Source organism: Pan troglodytes, chromosome X (assembly GCF_028858775.2).
Source record: "Pan troglodytes isolate AG18354 chromosome X, NHGRI_mPanTro3-v2.0_pri, whole genome shotgun sequence".
Lineage (NCBI taxonomy): Eukaryota > Metazoa > Chordata > Mammalia > Primates > Hominidae > Pan > Pan troglodytes.
The window spans coordinates 108172531-108190000 of NC_072421.2; the positions used below are offsets into that span (position 1 = coordinate 108172531).

The 17470-nt window shown below is 41.8% G+C and overlaps 1 protein-coding gene across 6 annotated transcripts in view; it reads right to left on the reverse strand.

Moving 5' to 3' along the window:
• Positions 1 to 2434: 2434 nt before the first annotated feature.
• CHRDL1 (chordin like 1) overlaps positions 2435 to 17470 on the reverse strand; it is a 125684-nt gene continuing 110648 nt past the window's right edge. For 3 of the 6 annotated variants that reach the window (XM_016943924.3, XM_016943925.3, XM_016943926.3), the window contains exons 9-12: positions 17137 to 17346; positions 10042 to 10209; positions 7898 to 7987; positions 2435 to 4922 (exon numbers count right to left, since the gene is read on the reverse strand). In XM_016943924.3, coding sequence (XP_016799413.1) covers positions 4792 to 4922; positions 7898 to 7987; positions 10042 to 10209; positions 17137 to 17346 — 599 coding nt within the window. In that variant the 3' untranslated portion in view covers positions 2435 to 4791. The remainder of the gene's footprint in view (positions 4923 to 7897; positions 7988 to 10041; positions 10210 to 17136; positions 17347 to 17470) is intronic. The other 3 variants (XM_016943928.3, XM_054677122.2, XM_054677121.2) reach the window with 1 other exon arrangement.

Genomic DNA, 17470 nt, shown 5'->3' on the forward strand with positions numbered 1-17470 from the left:
TAAAGAAAAGAGGTTGATTTGGTTCATGGTTATGCAGGCTGTACAAAAAACATGGCATCAGCAACCGTTTCTGGTGAGGGCTTCCAGTAGCTTCCACTCATGGTGGAAGAAGGGAAGCTGGCGTGTGCAGATTACATGGTGAAACAGGAAGCAAGAGACAGAGGAGGAGAGGCCAGGCTTTTTAACTACCAGTTCTCGAAGGAACCAAGAGTGAGAACTCACTCATTACCACAAGGACAGCACCAAGCCATTTATGAGTCATCTGTTCCATCACCCAAACACCTCCCATTAGGTCCCACTTCCAACACTGGGGATCAAATTTCAACATGAGACTTGGTGAGGCCAAACCATATCCAAACCATAGCAGTCTGTTTCTGCAAACTCTTCTTGTTGTTGACTTCCAATCTTCAATGATTAGAGTCACTCTTCTCTCCCTGGTATGAATGGGGGTGTATTAGTCCATTCTTGCACTGCCATAAAGATATACATGAAACTAGGTAATTTATATTAAAAAAAAGAGGTTTAATTGGCGTATGGTTCCACAGGCTGTACAGAAAGCATGATGGCTTCTGGGGAGGTCTCAGGAAACTTACAATCATGGTAGAAGGCAAAAGAGAAGCAGGCATCTCTTCCATGACCACAGCAGGAGGAACAGACAGAGGAGGGGGAGGGGCTACACACTTTTAAACAACCAGATATCATGAGAAGTCATTCACTATCACAAGAACAGCAAGGAGGAAATCTGTCCCCAAGATCCAATCATTTCCCACCAGGCCCCTCCTCCAACATTGGGAATTACAATTCGACATGAGATTTGGGTGGGGACACAAACCCAAACCATATTAGGGGAGCACCTTTCTCAAAGGGAAATTCATCCCCCTGCTTTTAGGCAGATAAGGGGAAGGCAGAGAACTGTTTCTACATCTGTTGGTTCTCAATTTCCTGCAGGTCAAAATAATCCTTCTGCCAAAGTGTCACATTTTGGGGTGTCATATTCTGATCTTCTTCAAGGGTCAAAGCAAGAAAGGAATGAAAGGGTGGTAACATGTGGTAACAGACAGGACTTCTCAGTGCTTCCTGGGAATCACAGTGGGGGCAGATAAGTGGAGACTATAGGGAAGAAAAACCTGTAAACATTTTCTACATCTAGGAGACCAAATTGACAGGACTGGGTGAAATTCTGATGTGGCTAAGCAGAGAAAGAGGGCCAAGCTCTCTGGTTTGAGTTATTTGCAGTTTCCTCAATGGAGGTGGAGCAATACTGGGATCTATAGCCCAAAGTTCCAGAAGAAAGTGTGCTGGGTGTAAAGAGGGACTATGCGTAGCTCAGCATGAGTGTTGGCAACCAGAGGCCAAAATTCCATCCAGGGTGTGGGTCAAGAATTGTTGTGAGTTCCAGGGGTGCAGCATGGAGGCATGGCTTCTTATGCATCTCACATGACAGGATAATCTCTTTTTCCTCAATATTTTCAATCCTTTCTATAGGACCCTGCCCCCCACCCAATATTCAGATATGGCCAAAGAGCTCCCACCTTTAAGACAAAATGGCTTTCCTTTGACCTCATATCCTTCTCCAGCTCCTTCCTTCACCATATCTCTCCAGACTCTGCAGTAGAACTTTTCTAAACAGTTGTCTTTAGCTGCTGTCTCCAATTCCTCATCTCCCCACACACTTCTTACAGTCCACTCCCATGTGGTTTCTGTTCCAATCACTACACCAACACTTTTCTTCTGTGTTGCTAACACCAATGTATACTTTTCTGTCTCTATATTATTTGACATCTCAGCAGGACATGACACGTTTGACTACTCTCTTGAAGCACTCTCATATTTTGGCTTCTGTGATAGCACAAATTTAGCTAGTATTGGGCACTTGAGGGAATTTGGTTTGGATCAGCATATGTGACAAAACTCTTACTCTGATCCCTATACAAATGCCTGTAAAAAAATAATGTGAGCAGCAGACCAAAATTGAGGCCACATTGAAACCTTCTGTACCCAATGGCCTTCTGTACCCAATCTCTTAAGTATCTTGACCTAAAGGGAGGTCAGAAATCAATAGCCATTTTCAGTGCCACGACATCCATGAATGTCCATGGTCATAAATGAATACTTACTATGTGCCAGACACTATTCTAATCACTTTATATGCAATGACTAAATTAAAACTCACTGCAAGATTGCAGGCAAAGGGAAATAATATCACTATTATTCCATTTTATAGTTGGAAAGACTGACAAATACAGCTGGTAAGTACAGAGCTGGGCTTAAAAATCTAAATAGTCTGACTGCAAAGTTCACACTCTTAACCGCCATGCTATAGTATAAGAATGTCAAGGTTATTGTGAAACCACCGCACCCATCCATGACTTGTTACCCTGTCCAAGGTCAGCATTGACCAGAGAGTCAATTACTTATGCAACAAGACTACAGATGATTTTTCAAAATTAACTTTTTTATTAATTTAAAAATCCAGAAATACAGTGACTACATAAATAAGTACCATAATTAGGTACATGTCCTGTGAGAACAGTGAAAGGGTAATACTGTTATGTTACTCTTACTTGTTTACATGAGTTAACTAGAAAATGGCTACAACTGCTAAATGATGCTTATGGTCTTTGTTGTTCCAAGTGTTTATGATACAAATAAATACACAAGAAGAACCACATCCATTCTTCTCCACTAACTACAGGCAGCTTGGCCTCTTTACCCTATGTCCTATTCTCTACACAACACCAAACACTGGAGGGTTTCTACTTTGACTTAACACAGCTCCCCAGCTCCTGCTTCCCACAGCATTTTGCAAAGGTGTGTCCCAGCACCTGGAGGCAGGAGTATATCTAGGGAAACTCTCTGCGTGTTCTCTTAAGGCTAAGCTTTCAGAGAACACCTGGGTGGGAAGGCTTTGGGATGAATCATCCAGAAGGAGAAACACCTCTTTGCCTCAGGATCTAGTTACTAGTCTCCACATTATGGAATCACTGCCACCTCTGGGACGGAGGGAGCAGCCGCATAACACCTTCCCCCCTTTACCACATACACACACACACACACACACACACACACACACACACACACACACAAACTAATGCTTTGTGACCTTTCAACCGGGATGTACTGCTTCTCTCTTCCAAGGAGAACGTGTGTGATGAGCTGGTGAGAGTCTTGTCCCAAGAAGCCCTGGCCATAAGGCCCTTGTGTCTCTTTTATAAGAATTGACTCCTTTATGCCAGGTTGTCATAAAGACTGAACATTTTACATTTTCCCCTATTGGTATCAAACCCTCTTAGGAAAGAATTCTCTCACCTATAGTCATGGAATGAGACATATGGGGTTTCTGGGTCCTTAAAACATTTCTACAGTTCATTCCTGCCCCTCAGAGGGAACAAATCTAGAAGGCATGCCTGAGATCCTTGCTATGAAGAATTAGGTCTTCCCACAAAGATGATTTCTAAAGCCAGACCCCAGAATGGATAGTTTATGCTCTGGTATTGGGCTGCAAGTAGACATTTTAGGAGCAGCCTTCTCTGGAATTCTTGACTAAAATATCTGCTTGATGAATAAGACAAGGATAGTAGGAAGGTTTAGGATAAAGATCTTTATCAGAATATCCAGCTCCCTAAATGAACAACAATTTTCTTAACTGAAGAGTCAACATGCAGATGCTCATGAGGACCGAGCCACTTTGCAAAGTAAAAATCAACTCCTATAATTGGAGAAGAAGGAAAACTTCCCTTTTAAAGAGCTTCTAGAATTTACTAATTTAATATAATTTTTCTGACCAGACAACTATGGTCTCAAAAATATTAGTGAGTACTGATCTATTACTTGGTAAATTTTATTGATGTGAAAGCAAAAAGATGGCCTTTTTGAATTCTATCAACTTCTTTCTTCAACAATTATTTTTTCTTACATGGATTCAGTTTCTGATGATTTTACTCAATTTAACTTCTTTCTGGAAGTCCCATAGGTACAGGGGGAAAAGAAAAGTGGTATCATTAGGGAAAAATTATTACCACTTCTAAGTGAATGAATGAGGCTATGAAAGTGTTTTTATTCTTTACCCTGCCTCTATTGTTGGTGACTTAAACAGCCACAAAGACCTAAGGGCAGAGCCTCTTGTTCACAGTTATTTACTCTCCTGGGCACAAAAACTTCCAAGCTACTTGGGATCCAGTCAAGGGAAAAGTAACGTAGAGTCTTGGCTAGCTTTGCTTCAAATAAAGCTTTAGTTTAATGTGAGTGTGGACGTGCGTGTGTGTGTGTGTGTGTGTCTGTGAGAGAGGGAGAGAGAGAGAGAGAGAAGGAGGGAGGGAGGGAGTGAGGAGGGAGGATGGGGAGCTAATTTTTTTAAAAGAACACATGACATTCTAAAATTCAAAGGTATAATTTCATACAAATAATTGTTCTATACTGCAGAACTCCTACTAAGCAATTCCCTTCTCTTTCTTTCACTTGAATAACTTTCTAGATAAAAACCCTGGGATCTTGTTTGTCTTTAACCTGTAAAGAAATGTGATTCTCCAAGAAACTAGAGCAGTGTTGTGATGTTCTATCCCTCCTCCTCCCACATATAATTTAAGACTCTTCTAGTCTCTTTGGAGGAGATGTTCAAGGGCTGACACACCACTCCACACAAAGGAGCAAATTATGCTGTGCATGGCGTGAATAATTGACTGCATTTGAGTTTGGAGTTTTAGGGCACTGTTGACTTAAGCAAAATAAGCCTGCAGTCCAGCTGCAGCTTGAGTTTTCTTGCTTTACCCTATCCAATACTGTCTGTCTTGCCTAACAGTGGCCCTTTTCAGATCTCTCCAGGTACAAAACCTTGACTAAATCTTCAAGCTCTGTTCTGCATACACGACTTGAACACATCTGGCTGATCTGAGCTTCTCCTTCGGTGAAGATCTTCCACTGGCCTAAAAGGCAAACAAACGCAAAGTGGCCGGGAGTGTGTAAGAGGAAAGCAGAGCAAATTAGGAATAGAACCAATATACCCCATGCTTACCCGCTTACTCATGGACCTACCAGGGAATTTGGAATACAAATATCACTTGGTTTCAAAAAATGGCCCCAAAACACTTTTCTAGTAGCAGATATGGAAAATGGGAAATGAAGTTTTCATTTCAACACATAGCATTTGTAAGAATCCCAAGAATAATATAGAACTGCCCCTCCTCAAGAGCAAAACCTAAGTGTTATTCTTGGAATTTTTACAGTATATTTAGCATTTACAAAATGCTTCAATATCTGCTTGTTAGCTATTTAGGCAGCTTACTTGGCACCAGGTCAAAAAGGCACTTTGGAAAACGGCACCTACTGTATTACTGGGGCTTTGCTTACCCTTAGGGTCCCCAAATATTGGTTTGGGTTACTTGATTACTATTTGATTATGTATCACTCTTTCCTCTATTCCTGCTATCTTTTGTTAAAAACTTCTCGACGTTGCTTTCTCCTACGTCCACATGCTGTCCTTATACCCCCTTAGCACCCTAAATCCCTTCCCATGGTTCCTCATCCATTCTCATATACCCCATGGAATCCCTTTCCACGCAGAGTAAACTTGGCTGTAGCCCTTCCATCCCTTGTTGTCTCTGCCCACCCTGGATACTGTGTTTTGTCTTGTTTTTATTCCTGTGCTCATGGTACTGCAACCTGGAGAACTCCTAGTCCAAGTTAAGCCAACTCCTCTTAAGCCCAAACCTGTCTTGAACCTCTTTTTCTTTTCCTTAGCCACAAGAGAATAATGACCCACCTTCCCTATGGGCCTGATTTCTCTGCTCCTTTCTCCCTTGGATTTCTCCCTTTTCCCCATTCTCTATGACTCAATGGGAAGATAGAAGGAAAAACAAAAAAACAAGAAGAGGATTTGGGCAAGGAACCAGCTATTACTGAAGCCCTATAATGTGCTGGGCTCTGCTAGGCACATTATATAAAAGAGTTGGGTTTGTTCTTCTTTGCTCCTAGGTGACCCTGTAGGATCATACCAACTTCTTTCAGCTACACACAGTTTGAGGCACATACCTTCTACTCCATTATATACCCCAAATCCTGCCATGGGCACAGAGTATATCTAAATCATCTTTTAAGTCCCCTGGAACCTAGAACAAAGCCTTGTTCACAGTATGAACTAAAACATGTAACTTCAGAAGTCCCATCATTGATCCTAGGATCTTACACTCTGCCTCCTTTCTTACTCACATGTAAGGACTCCCAACTTTTCCATTTGAATTCTCATACTGTCCTGTTATTTTCTATGAGTCCTGCCAAAGACAAGCAACTGACTGCCTTGGCTCTTTTTCTAGCTGCCTATTGGATAACTCTGCTCAGATGGCTCTTAAGCATATTAATTTAAACATGTTCCAAGTGAAACTCTTTTTCACCAATACCTGCTTATTCTTCACAGTTTCCCTGTTGGTGAATGGTATTACTATTCACCCAGTCGAGTTATTAATATCGGACCCATTCCAAACTCGTTTCTCTCTTTGATGCTGATCTTGTTGATTTAACCTCAGAAATGTTTCTCACAGTGACCTCTCCTCCCATCTCATTGATTTAATACAGTATAATTAGTTCCTAATTCAGACTATCCCACTTCTCTTAATAAGGGTCCACCTTTCACTCCACACAGCGAGGACCTCTTTCTAAAAAAATAAATAAATAAATAAATAAAGCAGATCTGAATGCACCATTCACTTGCTTAAAAACCTCCACTGGCATTCTCTGGCCTGGAGATCAAGTCCAATGTCCTAGCATGATAAATTGGGCACTTCATAATCTGGCTTCGTCAAAGTGTGTGCTTAATGTAATAGATGCATCTGATAGCCGAAAGACATCTTTCCAAAGCACCATGTTGATATCTCTATGCTATTTGCAGCAACTACAGATGCTACTTGCCTTACATTTGAACATTTTACTGGCTTTTTTTCAGGCCCTATGACTACTTTCTACCTCCAAATCTTCTAATCTTTTAGTGCACCTTCTGTGGCCTTTGTGATCATTCCTCTCCCCTACCCACATTTCCTGTTTGCTCCTGTCTGAGTCTTCTCTTAGGCTGCACTCTTTTCCTGGACTGATTTCCTGACCCATTGCCCAGTCATACCCTTCTCTTTCAAAACACACCTCCTCCCCGAAGCCTTCCCCGACCAAGCCCACCTGGCTCTCATCTCATTGTTCTTTGCAGATTCCCCTGAGCACTTTGATATTTAACTCCTCAGAACTATACTAATTCATACTGAAGGCATTTTCATGTTCTGTCTCATCCATTATAATTCCCTGTGGATAGAAACTGTGTGCCTTTTATCCCATTAGAAGTGCTCAACACCCGCCCCAATGCCTAGAAGTATCTTAGTCCCTAGGCTCCATCTAGTGTGGAAAGTGGGAGAGCTGCAAGTGTTTTTGAGTGCCTGAATGCTTTTAAGGAAACATGACCACCCAGGGGCAGTTCCCCAGGAGTAAAAGTGCTTTCATACAACACAGGAATTGATATGCCTTTAATTTCTCTTTGCCTCTCATACCCACCACCAGAGGATACACCCTTCCAGATGTGAAGTCTCCATAAATATACCAGACCTGGAATCTTATGAGCTTTCTCCAACCCTCTTGAGACTCTGTGCTTAGCAGTTTCATTAAAGACATTCAGGAAGCCTTGACCTGAGGTATCCTATGCTCAGACTACATCTGGGTTTGTATTCACCATGTCCAAGCTCTTCAGATTACATTCAGACACCCCATTCACTGCTAAGTCACCCAGAAGAGAGATGGAACATCCTTTAGTGTTGATACTGAGCAGTGCTAATGTTCACTGAGATTGCGGAGGGACTTTAGCTGTGGCTATGCTAAATTGAAAACTGAATGTGTTTTTCAGGGAGCAGTCAAGAGAAGTACTACTTACTCAGGGTTGTTCTGGTCACCAGCTTGAAGTGAGGAAGCTCCTCAAACATCCTCTTGGAGATCTTCTCAATATGGAAGTGCTGGAGAATGCCTAGGGCCAAGCAAAAAGTGGAGCAAATGGTCAGGCACTCAATCTGGAACCATCAACTCCTTTTTTTCTGCTCAGGCTCAGCGTATCATTTCATTACTAGGGCTTAAGAGTATCGAGTTGGGCTGTGTAATGTGCTTAACCAGGAACTTGGATGGCTCAAGGGTTATAATTGACTCCATTTGTTTCCTTGGCTTACTGGCTTCCCCTCGGCTTCTCCAGTGGATGGAGATAAGGGAGATAGTGCTGACCATGGGACTCTCTCCTAGGGAAAGCCACATGGAATCTAGCATAAGTGCTTACTGGAGCTTCTGCAGCCAAAAGCAGTATTAGAAATTCTGCACTTGCCCCCAACCTGGATAGACTGTGTCCACGCCAAACCGCTGGGCTGCCCTCCTGGCTAAGCACTGAGAGCCTGCAGTGGGATTGCAGGCAGGTTGGTTTTGTAAATGGAGAAGCCACCCTTGTTCTTGAACTCACTGAAAAGCATATTTTCCTTTGGGAAATATTCACAGATCCTTTAGCCTTCCTTATTCATAAATGGGGAGAGTTAAAATAGAGTGCTCTCCACAGTCTCAACCTTGCCTGAATAGCTTTTATCACAATAACAGGTAGACAACTGACAACTGCCTTATACTGAAGGAGCAACATATTACCAGCCCACTTAAATGGGCGAAGTAGATTAAGCCTCTTTTTCTGTGTCCACCAAGCATAGACCTTGATAACCCAGCACTGTGAACAAGAGGATATTTAGACGCTACATTAGCAAGTTGAAATTCATCTGCACATCTCTGAGAGGCGAAAGATGTGGGATGACAAATAGTGGGCCCACTGCTGGGGAAACGCAACAAACCAGTGCCTAGTCCTAGGTGTCCTGTTATGGATGAGCTAGGGAGTTAAAGATGGCAAATGAACACTCCAAGGCATAGACCAAAAATAAGCATGAGTGAATATATACATGTTCAAGCATCTTTTTTTTTAGGGAGAAATGCATTCTTTAGATAAAGGCTGTTGTCTAAAGGGAGAGAAAAAAAGCCTCATAAATACTGAGCAGTCTTTTTCAAAGCATGGTCCAAGTGCCACCTGCATTAGAATCATCTGGCTATTTGTTAAACACTCAAATGTTTGGACTCTACCCAAGGTCTACTGAATTCCTATCTCTGGGATGGGGCCAGGTATCTGCATTTAAAACCAGCTCCCTGTGTAATGGTGATGCATACAGAAGTTCGAGTACTCTTGAGCCTTATGTGAGAGCCAGTAGCAAAAAGATGTGTATATTTCCCAGCTGAAATCTCACTTATCCACTTGGATTGTGAGGAACCTTGACCACACTAAATCAGCACTAGTCTTGAGCCTACAAAAAGTTACAAGAGCTGTAGGATCACAATGAACAGAATGTGGCTTGCTGCGGTAGTCACTGTGAGTAATCAGAAAAGGAATTGAACATTGTGACTGGGGTTTCTCCAGTAAGACTATAACCTTCTTGAGGGCAGGGATGATGTTTTAAATTTGTTTTACCCCAGAATACACATCGTGATATTAGGGACTTAGCTTTGCCCTGAATGAATGGGTTTTCATGGTTGTTGAGCTTTATTCTGGAAAGAATGACAGACTACAGTTTGACAGTTTGTAATCCTGGCTACATATTACAATCACCTGAGAAGCATTATGAACAAACACTGATGCCCATGCCCCACTCCAGACCAACTAATCAGAATCTCTGGTGGTAGGGCCCAGATATTTGGTATTTAAAGGAAACCAAAACTCTCCCTGATGATTCTGATGGGCAGCCAGGGTTGAGAACCGCTTCTCCAGCTTTTGGTGGTGTGAAATAGGCAGCTTTGGAAACCCAAGGGTCAGTACTTGATCTTTAGCACAGGCCATCGTTAAATTTGAAAGGCCATAATGACAATAGTGTTAGATATGTCAGTTTCTAAGCAATCAAAAAGAACTTTTAATCCAAATGAGGGAACAGGTTGAAGCAAAATTAAAGTGAGTCCTCTCATCCTTTTCTGTGCCCCCTTACAAAGATGAGAAATTAATGTTGTCTTGCTCACCCTTTCGAATAGTCCAAACGTGGACCTCTACCTGAGGTGGTCTCTCAGTCTCCAGTGCTATTTTTCTGGTTGTCTCCCCATCCTCCATGAATACAGACTCATACACAGGCATCGTTTCTTCCCCGCAGAAGTAGCCTTTATTGTCAAAGCTTTGGCCTGGAAGTTCTTCTGGAATCAGGAAGCAAGTAGAATTTTGTCATGGTTTTCTAAAGCTAGAAGTGAACTTCTGCATTTATGTATCTCATTGTTCATAACATCTCACACTTATCAAAAGTGGACAATTAACAAGAACATTCTTCGAGAGACAGAAATTCCACCCATACTTCATTAGCCCAGCTTAGGCTGCCACTGCAACAAGCCACAGATTAAGCCACAAATCACAAAGGAGCACGTAACTTTGATTGAAGTCCATGTGTTGACAGAATCCATAGTTCTTCGGAACACTGGACCCCTACTACTGTCACTGAGAAGTGGACTTTCATGAGGAAAAATGTAGCCAGGTACAAATCTCCTAGGCACTTAAGGGAACATAGGAATTTCCATACAGGGTCAGGATCATGCTCTGTCCAGCTCAGTGTTGCCAGGAGAGGCCCAGGGAATGGGCTGAAAAAGGGCCTTGGTTAACATCCCTGACATCATTTTGGTATACTTAGAAAACATTCATGACACTCATTTATGTGCATATACTTGCCCAAAGGATCTATCCAAATTGGCTTGACATTTCTGAATGCTCTTTGATTTGTTTGTAAGGGGAACAATAATACCGGATCAGCACCAGTGCCAAAATCTAGATGTCAGATTAGCCATATGTATGCTATGCCAAATGAATGGTTGGGAGACACAAAAAATTGGTCAAGTCCCTCAACTATGGATCATTTAATGTGTAAACTAAACTGTTGAATTTCAGCTCGCAGGCATAAAGGCACAAACTCTCCATTTCACTCCACCCTCCCTCCTCTTTCCTCAGTCCCCTGTTTTAAAAAGTTTCTTCTTGTTGGTTATCAGTGAGTTAAGTTTGCTTGCTGGCCTTGTAATCAGTACTCTCTTGAGCTGCGTACTTAAAGCATACACTCAAATCAGAACAACAGAAGCCATCTGTAAGAATATCTGAATTGTTGAGGATGAAACCACTGAGTGTTGAGTGCTTTGGATCTGTGACTCTAATTAGGGAGACTCACTGTTAGCCAATCAGACACATTTGGACTAGAAGTTGTAATCAAATTGCTATTGTATGTCTCTTGGTAACCTGATTAGCTTTCCCACCCCCACCACCATTTGGCATTGTAAGGACAAAACCATAGTCTTCTCTTGATTCCAGATTGGATTACTCAATTTGTGGATTATTGTGGAATCAAGCTTTTTGTTTTCCTCCTTTTGTCCTTCTTTTTAGCTATTTATTTACTTGGTGGGCCAGTCTTTTTGGTGATAGGTAATTAAGGGCCACGTGCTAGCACTTTTTAAATGGGTTGGAGAGAGGGAAGAGGTCACTGAGTGTACAGAGACTTCTGTGTATTCAATTATCACCTTTAGAATGACAGCCAAATTCATTTCTCAAACTTTGCTCACCAGCTTAATATTGGCTACAGCTATAGCTGACATGAAATCCATGATGGCACTGGCAGTACCTGTAATATGCTAAAAGTTCTTCCAGTAGCCTGAAGAGTCATCTTGCACCACTACCTCCTTCCCTACAAGAGCTTAATTTACTTGACCGAAGGGATCTACAAACAACAAAACTCATTATTGACTTAACTCTGGCTGGTACTTGAAAATGCTAAGAAAAGCAAAGTTTGTCTTTAGAACTACCTACTTAGCAACATCCGCCGTTTTTCACACTCTGCACTTCAAGGTGCTTTCTGATCACTATAGTTCACCTACTCTCATTTTCTTTTGGGGAAGACAATGTGCTTGAAGTCATTTCTGGCCATTTCCACAGCCCAAGAGAATGTTCCCATCCTGAGCCTTCCAGAATTCCTTGCAGAAGTGGTAATGAAGGAGAGGTATTATTCCAGCTGGGACAACTTTTAAGTCTTAATAGGGACTTTTAATGCCATAACCTAAAAGGAGTATGTAATTATGGAAATTCGAGGTATTGGGATGGTATTGTGGTTGTATGTACGGTAAATGCTCATGATAGCAATAACTTAAGTGTACCCTTAGGATGACCCTGTATGGCAGACGTATCTGAATGTGTGTTCTGAGCTTGGGAATCCAGGCGTGGCCAACTGGGAGATTCTTTCCTTGTCTGTGAGGACCATCTGAACCCCAGGCTCATCCCTGGGGCTGCACAGGGGATAGAGGCCTTGAGTTTTGGGTTAGATGAAGGTTGCCAGGTCGTTAAGGGGAGAGTGTTCAGTGAAAATGCTATATAAACTGCATGATGTTTGCAAGTGGTTGCAGTTTTCCTGCCCAACCTGCTGCCACTGGACTGTTTCTATATGTAAGGTGGTTCTCCTGTCCAGCCCACCTCCACTGGACTCTCTCCCCTGTATGTCAGCCCCTAATAAAACCCCATGTCTTGTTTGCTGGCTCTGGATCTTTTCTTCGGCCTCTTAAATCTGGTGCCTTCCCTACTGAGGTTAATAGGAGTTTGGCACGACAGTGTGAGAAGTGAGTTGGGGAATCTTCAGGAAGTGGACATCTTACCCAACCCTGTAGGTGGCCATTGATATGCAAAGCAAGGTCAGCCTCTACCAGAGCAAAGGGAAGAGAGAGATGAAACTCACATCTTTAATATTGGTCCTAGTTTGTTATTGTAGGAGGCTGCAATCAACTTGTTACAATGAAACTTTTGGCTGGATTATCAGTGAATTTTATTTATCTCTTTTCCCTTTTCAACATAACTGAATTTACCATTCTTTCTTCCTTCCATCTACTTCTCTCCTCACTGCCTTGTTCCTTTTCTTCTGTGTCATGTGTCATTTTTTAAGAGGCCAGTAATGTCATGATCATCCCATTTCTCACCCCTTCACGTCATTCAGGACTCTATTCAAATATCTTTAGAGAAGCCTTCCCTGACTACTCCTTTAAAAGTGCTTCCTGCCCCATTCACTCTCTCTTGATCCTGTTTGGTTTTTCTTCACAGCACTCATCACAATCTAAAATTACCTTATTGATTTGGGTTCACTGTCTTTCTTTTCTGCTAGAATGTAAAGAGCATGCTGGCAAGTAGCCTTTGTCTTGTTCACATCTCTGTCCTCAGTGCATGTAACCGTGTCTTGCACACAGTAGGTACTTAAAACAAATTTCCAGATTGAATGCATGAGCAAGTGCATGCCTCCTGATGCTCTGCAGTTGCAGAGTACCTGGAGCAGGTGCCCTTGGCTATGTGGCTATTGACTCTCAGGCAATGTGACTAAGGAGTGATTCAACATGCAGACACCCATGTCTGGCTCACTGAGAGGCAGATACACAGAATGAGACAGAAATTCTCTTCTTCCATGTTGCTCAATCAATCGTCTATCTCCACAAACTTGAGCAGAGTGGGAAAGTGGGAAAAGCAGCTCTTCCAGAAAAATCGGTTTAATCATTCAGACTTCAATATACTGCCAACTGGGATACTGGAGGGCAGTTTTTTACATGATAAATTTTATTATGTTTTCTAAATACAAAAGTAACACATATTTACTATTGAAAATTTGGAAAATACAAATAAATAAATAAGAAAATAAGAGTTACCCATAATTCAGTCACAAAAAAATGGTCACTGTTAACATTTTGCCGTATGCTCCTCCAGTCTTTTTGTTTCTTTTTTTTGTCTTAGCATATATAAACACTTTCTTTCTTTCTTTTTTTGAGACAGGGTCTGGCTGTTGCCCAGGCCAGAGTGCAATGGCGCGATCTTGGCTCACTGCAACCTCCACCTCCCGGGCTCAACCCATCCTCCCACCTCAGCCTCCCAAGTAGGAGTAGTTGGGACTATGGGCACATGCCACCACACCTGGCTAATTTTTGTATTTTTGGTAGAGACATGGTTTTGCCATGTTGTCCAGGCTGGTCTTGAACTCCTGGGCTCAAGCAATCTGTCCGCCTCGGACTCCCAAAGTGCTGGGATTACAAGCATGGGCCACCGCACCTGGTCAACGCTTTCTTTTTTAACACAAAAAGTTGGATCATAATATACATATTGTTCTTTAGCTTGCTATTTTTACTTAACAAATACATTGCAAACATCTTTCTCTGCCATTCAATCTTGGTCTATAATGAGTTTTAATGGCTATATTAATATTCCACAGTACAGATACACCATAATTTGTTTAATCATTCCCATATTCGTGAACTTTCAGATTATTTCCAATTTTTCAGTATTGTAAACAGCATTGCAGCAAAAATTCTTATTTGTCTATCTTTGTGTATGTCTGTGGTTACTTTCTTAGGATTCCTAGAAGTGGAATTTTTTAGCCAATTTTTTTTTTTTTTTTTTTTGAGATAGGGTCTCGCTCTGTTCCAGGCTGGAAAGTACTGGTGTGATCGTGGCTCGCTGCAGCCATTGCTCCCAGGCAATGATCCTCTCACTTGAGCCCTCAGCCTCCCAAGTAGCTGGGACTACAGGAGGTACGTGCCACCATACCTGGCTAATTTTCTTTTATTTTTGTAGAGATGGAGGTCTCACCACATTGCCCAGGCTGGTCTCAAACTCCTGGGCTGAAGAGATCTTCCTGCCTTGGCCACCCAAAATGCTGGTATTACAGGTGTGAGTCACTGCACCCGGCCACCAAATGTTTTAATAAACATTACCAACCTGAGAGGACAATTGTTTTAAAAGCAATGACTGTTGTTTGTCTTGTTCTCACAACTTTTTATTTAATTTTTTAATTGAATCATCTGCATCAATAAAATTTTAAGCACACAATGAAATAAGACTTGGTCTGAAGGCCTGAGATTCAAATTGGAATATTATACAATGAGAGGGTTTATGTTATCATGGGTAATTTGCGTAAATATTAGTTTTTGTCTGAAATTATCTTGTTGCATTACTTTTTAAACTATTAAGTGTGAGACCCATGACAGAAGAGAAAATTGTGTTCATGAAACTACCACTATGTGATACTAAAAGGTTTGAGGAACCAGTGAGACCACAGACTTGGAAGTCATAATAGGTCATCGTTGCTGGGTGGCCCGGATGTCCATATCATCCTTAGAATGTGCTCTCTCCATTGGCCGGATGCAGTGGCTCACGCTTGTAATCCCAGCACTTTGGGAGGCTGAGGCGAGTGGGTCACTTGAGCTCAGGAGTTTGAATAGCTGGGTGTGGTGGTGCGTGCCTATAGTCCCAGCTACTTGGGAGGCTGAGGCGGGAGAATAACTTGAACCGGGAGGTGGAGGTTGCAAGGTTGCAGTGAGCCGAGATCATGCCACTGCACTCCAGCCTGGGCGACAGAGCTAGACTCTGTCTCAAAAAAAAAAAAAATAAAATAAATAAAAAATAAAAAGAATGTGTTCTCTCTGTATTCGTAATAAATACATTTTCTCATAAATTTCAATGCCCCAGTTCTCTACACCTTATCAAATAGCTCCTGTCCTTCCTGTCCACACCCTGCCCCCTGTGTACTCTGGAAGATGGGGGTTGTTACATTGAGGAAGATTTTGTGTCATAAATCAGTGCTTCTCAAGCTGTAATGTGCATTAGAATCACCTGAGGTTCTTGTTAAAATGCAGATTATGATGCAGTAGGTCTTGAGTGGGGGCCTGAGAGTCAACATTTTTAACCAGCCCCTAGCTGTTGCCAGTCCATAAACCACACTTTGAGTAGCAAGACCATAAATGACCCTGGGCCTACAGCAGTAGTTCTCAAACTTTTCTGCACACAATGTTCACCTGGGGATCTTTTAAAAATGCCACAGCCCAGGCCACACCTCAAATTAGTCTCTGGGGATGGGACACAGGTATATGTAGAAGCTTGCCAAGGGGTTCTAATGTTCAGACAAGTTTGAGTACCACTGGCCTGCAGGAAAATGCTCAATATACATTGATTCAGGGCATGTTTGCCTACTAGTCATGAGGAACTAAGTTGAAGAAGTATATAATTTAGCTCTCTACCTACTTTTTAAAATGTTTGAATTTTCATCTGTGTTTATAAAAATGCTTTGCAGAAGCATAAGAAATGATAAATTCATGTGCCTGGGATTGACTAAATCATCGACTCTTCGAATGTTGGAGCTGTAAGGGCCCCCCAAAAAATCTACTCTAACCCTCTCATTCTGCAAAGAAGGAAACTGAAGCTCAGAGGGGTGAAGTGACTTGTTATAGATCACACAGGAAACCTGTGGCAAGACAGAGATAGAATGCTTGATTACCCATCCTATATTCTGTCAACCCCAATATTAGGGACTATATTTTTATTTAGCTCATGTTTTAAAAACTACCATTTAAATAATTAACTTGTCTTTTTTATCAGTCAATATTTTCTACTGGCATAGAAAAAATGATGGGCTGGAAGTGACTTGGGTTATAGGCCTTGGTTTTATGATTGATTAGTTGAATGAATCTGGGCAAGTCCTTTGATTTTTGTACTTCAATTTTCTTATCTTTAAAAAATAAATAATAATATAATTATAGGATTATAGTGTTAGAAGGGAGCTTAGAGATAATTTTTCTAAACTTTCAATTGTACAGATAAGGCTGATGAGGCTCAGAATGGATATGGCACATTTCCAAGATCACTCAACATCTTAGGCTTGGATCAGAACCTGGTCTCCTTCCACTATAACTCACCTGCCTCTCGTCCTGTCTTAAAAGGGCAATGGATGTGATTGTACTTTGATGGGTTTAATAGTGATATAAATGAAAGCTGCTACTATTCTTCCTTATCATCATGATAGCCTAAATTCTCTACTATTTAGAAAAGCATAGGTAAGTTCAACACTCAGGGATACATGAGAGGTGTGGTAGACACAAGCATATTTCTGGGTAGTAAATTTCTTCCAAGCAACTGCCTTTTCAGTCTTTCAAGAGAAGAGAGAATGAAATTCATTATTATTAGAAATATTATCATTACAATTATATGAAAGGTTATGTTTCTGATGCCTAAAGAAAGTTTAGAAAGACTAGGTGAGAATCTGAGTCAACCAAAGGCAGGGCCTCCAACCAACGCACCTTTTGCTTTTTTACCTGGACACACCTTGCAGCACTTTCCGTCTATTTTTTGAGGATACTTGCAGGGGTATCGATTGGGGCAGTGGATTTTCTTACACTCTTGCTTGGTGACATTACAAGTACATAGCACACACTCTACAATGCCAAATGCCCGGAGGTTTGGGTGCCAGGACTCGCCATGAGAATAGGTCTTTCCATTGGAAACACACACTGAAAGAGAATGCAGAATTAGCAATTAAAAGCTAAGGAGCATTAGGTATATCTCCCAATGCTATCCCTCCCCCCTCCCCCCTCCCCACCACAGTCCCCAGAGTATGATATTCCCCTTCCTGTG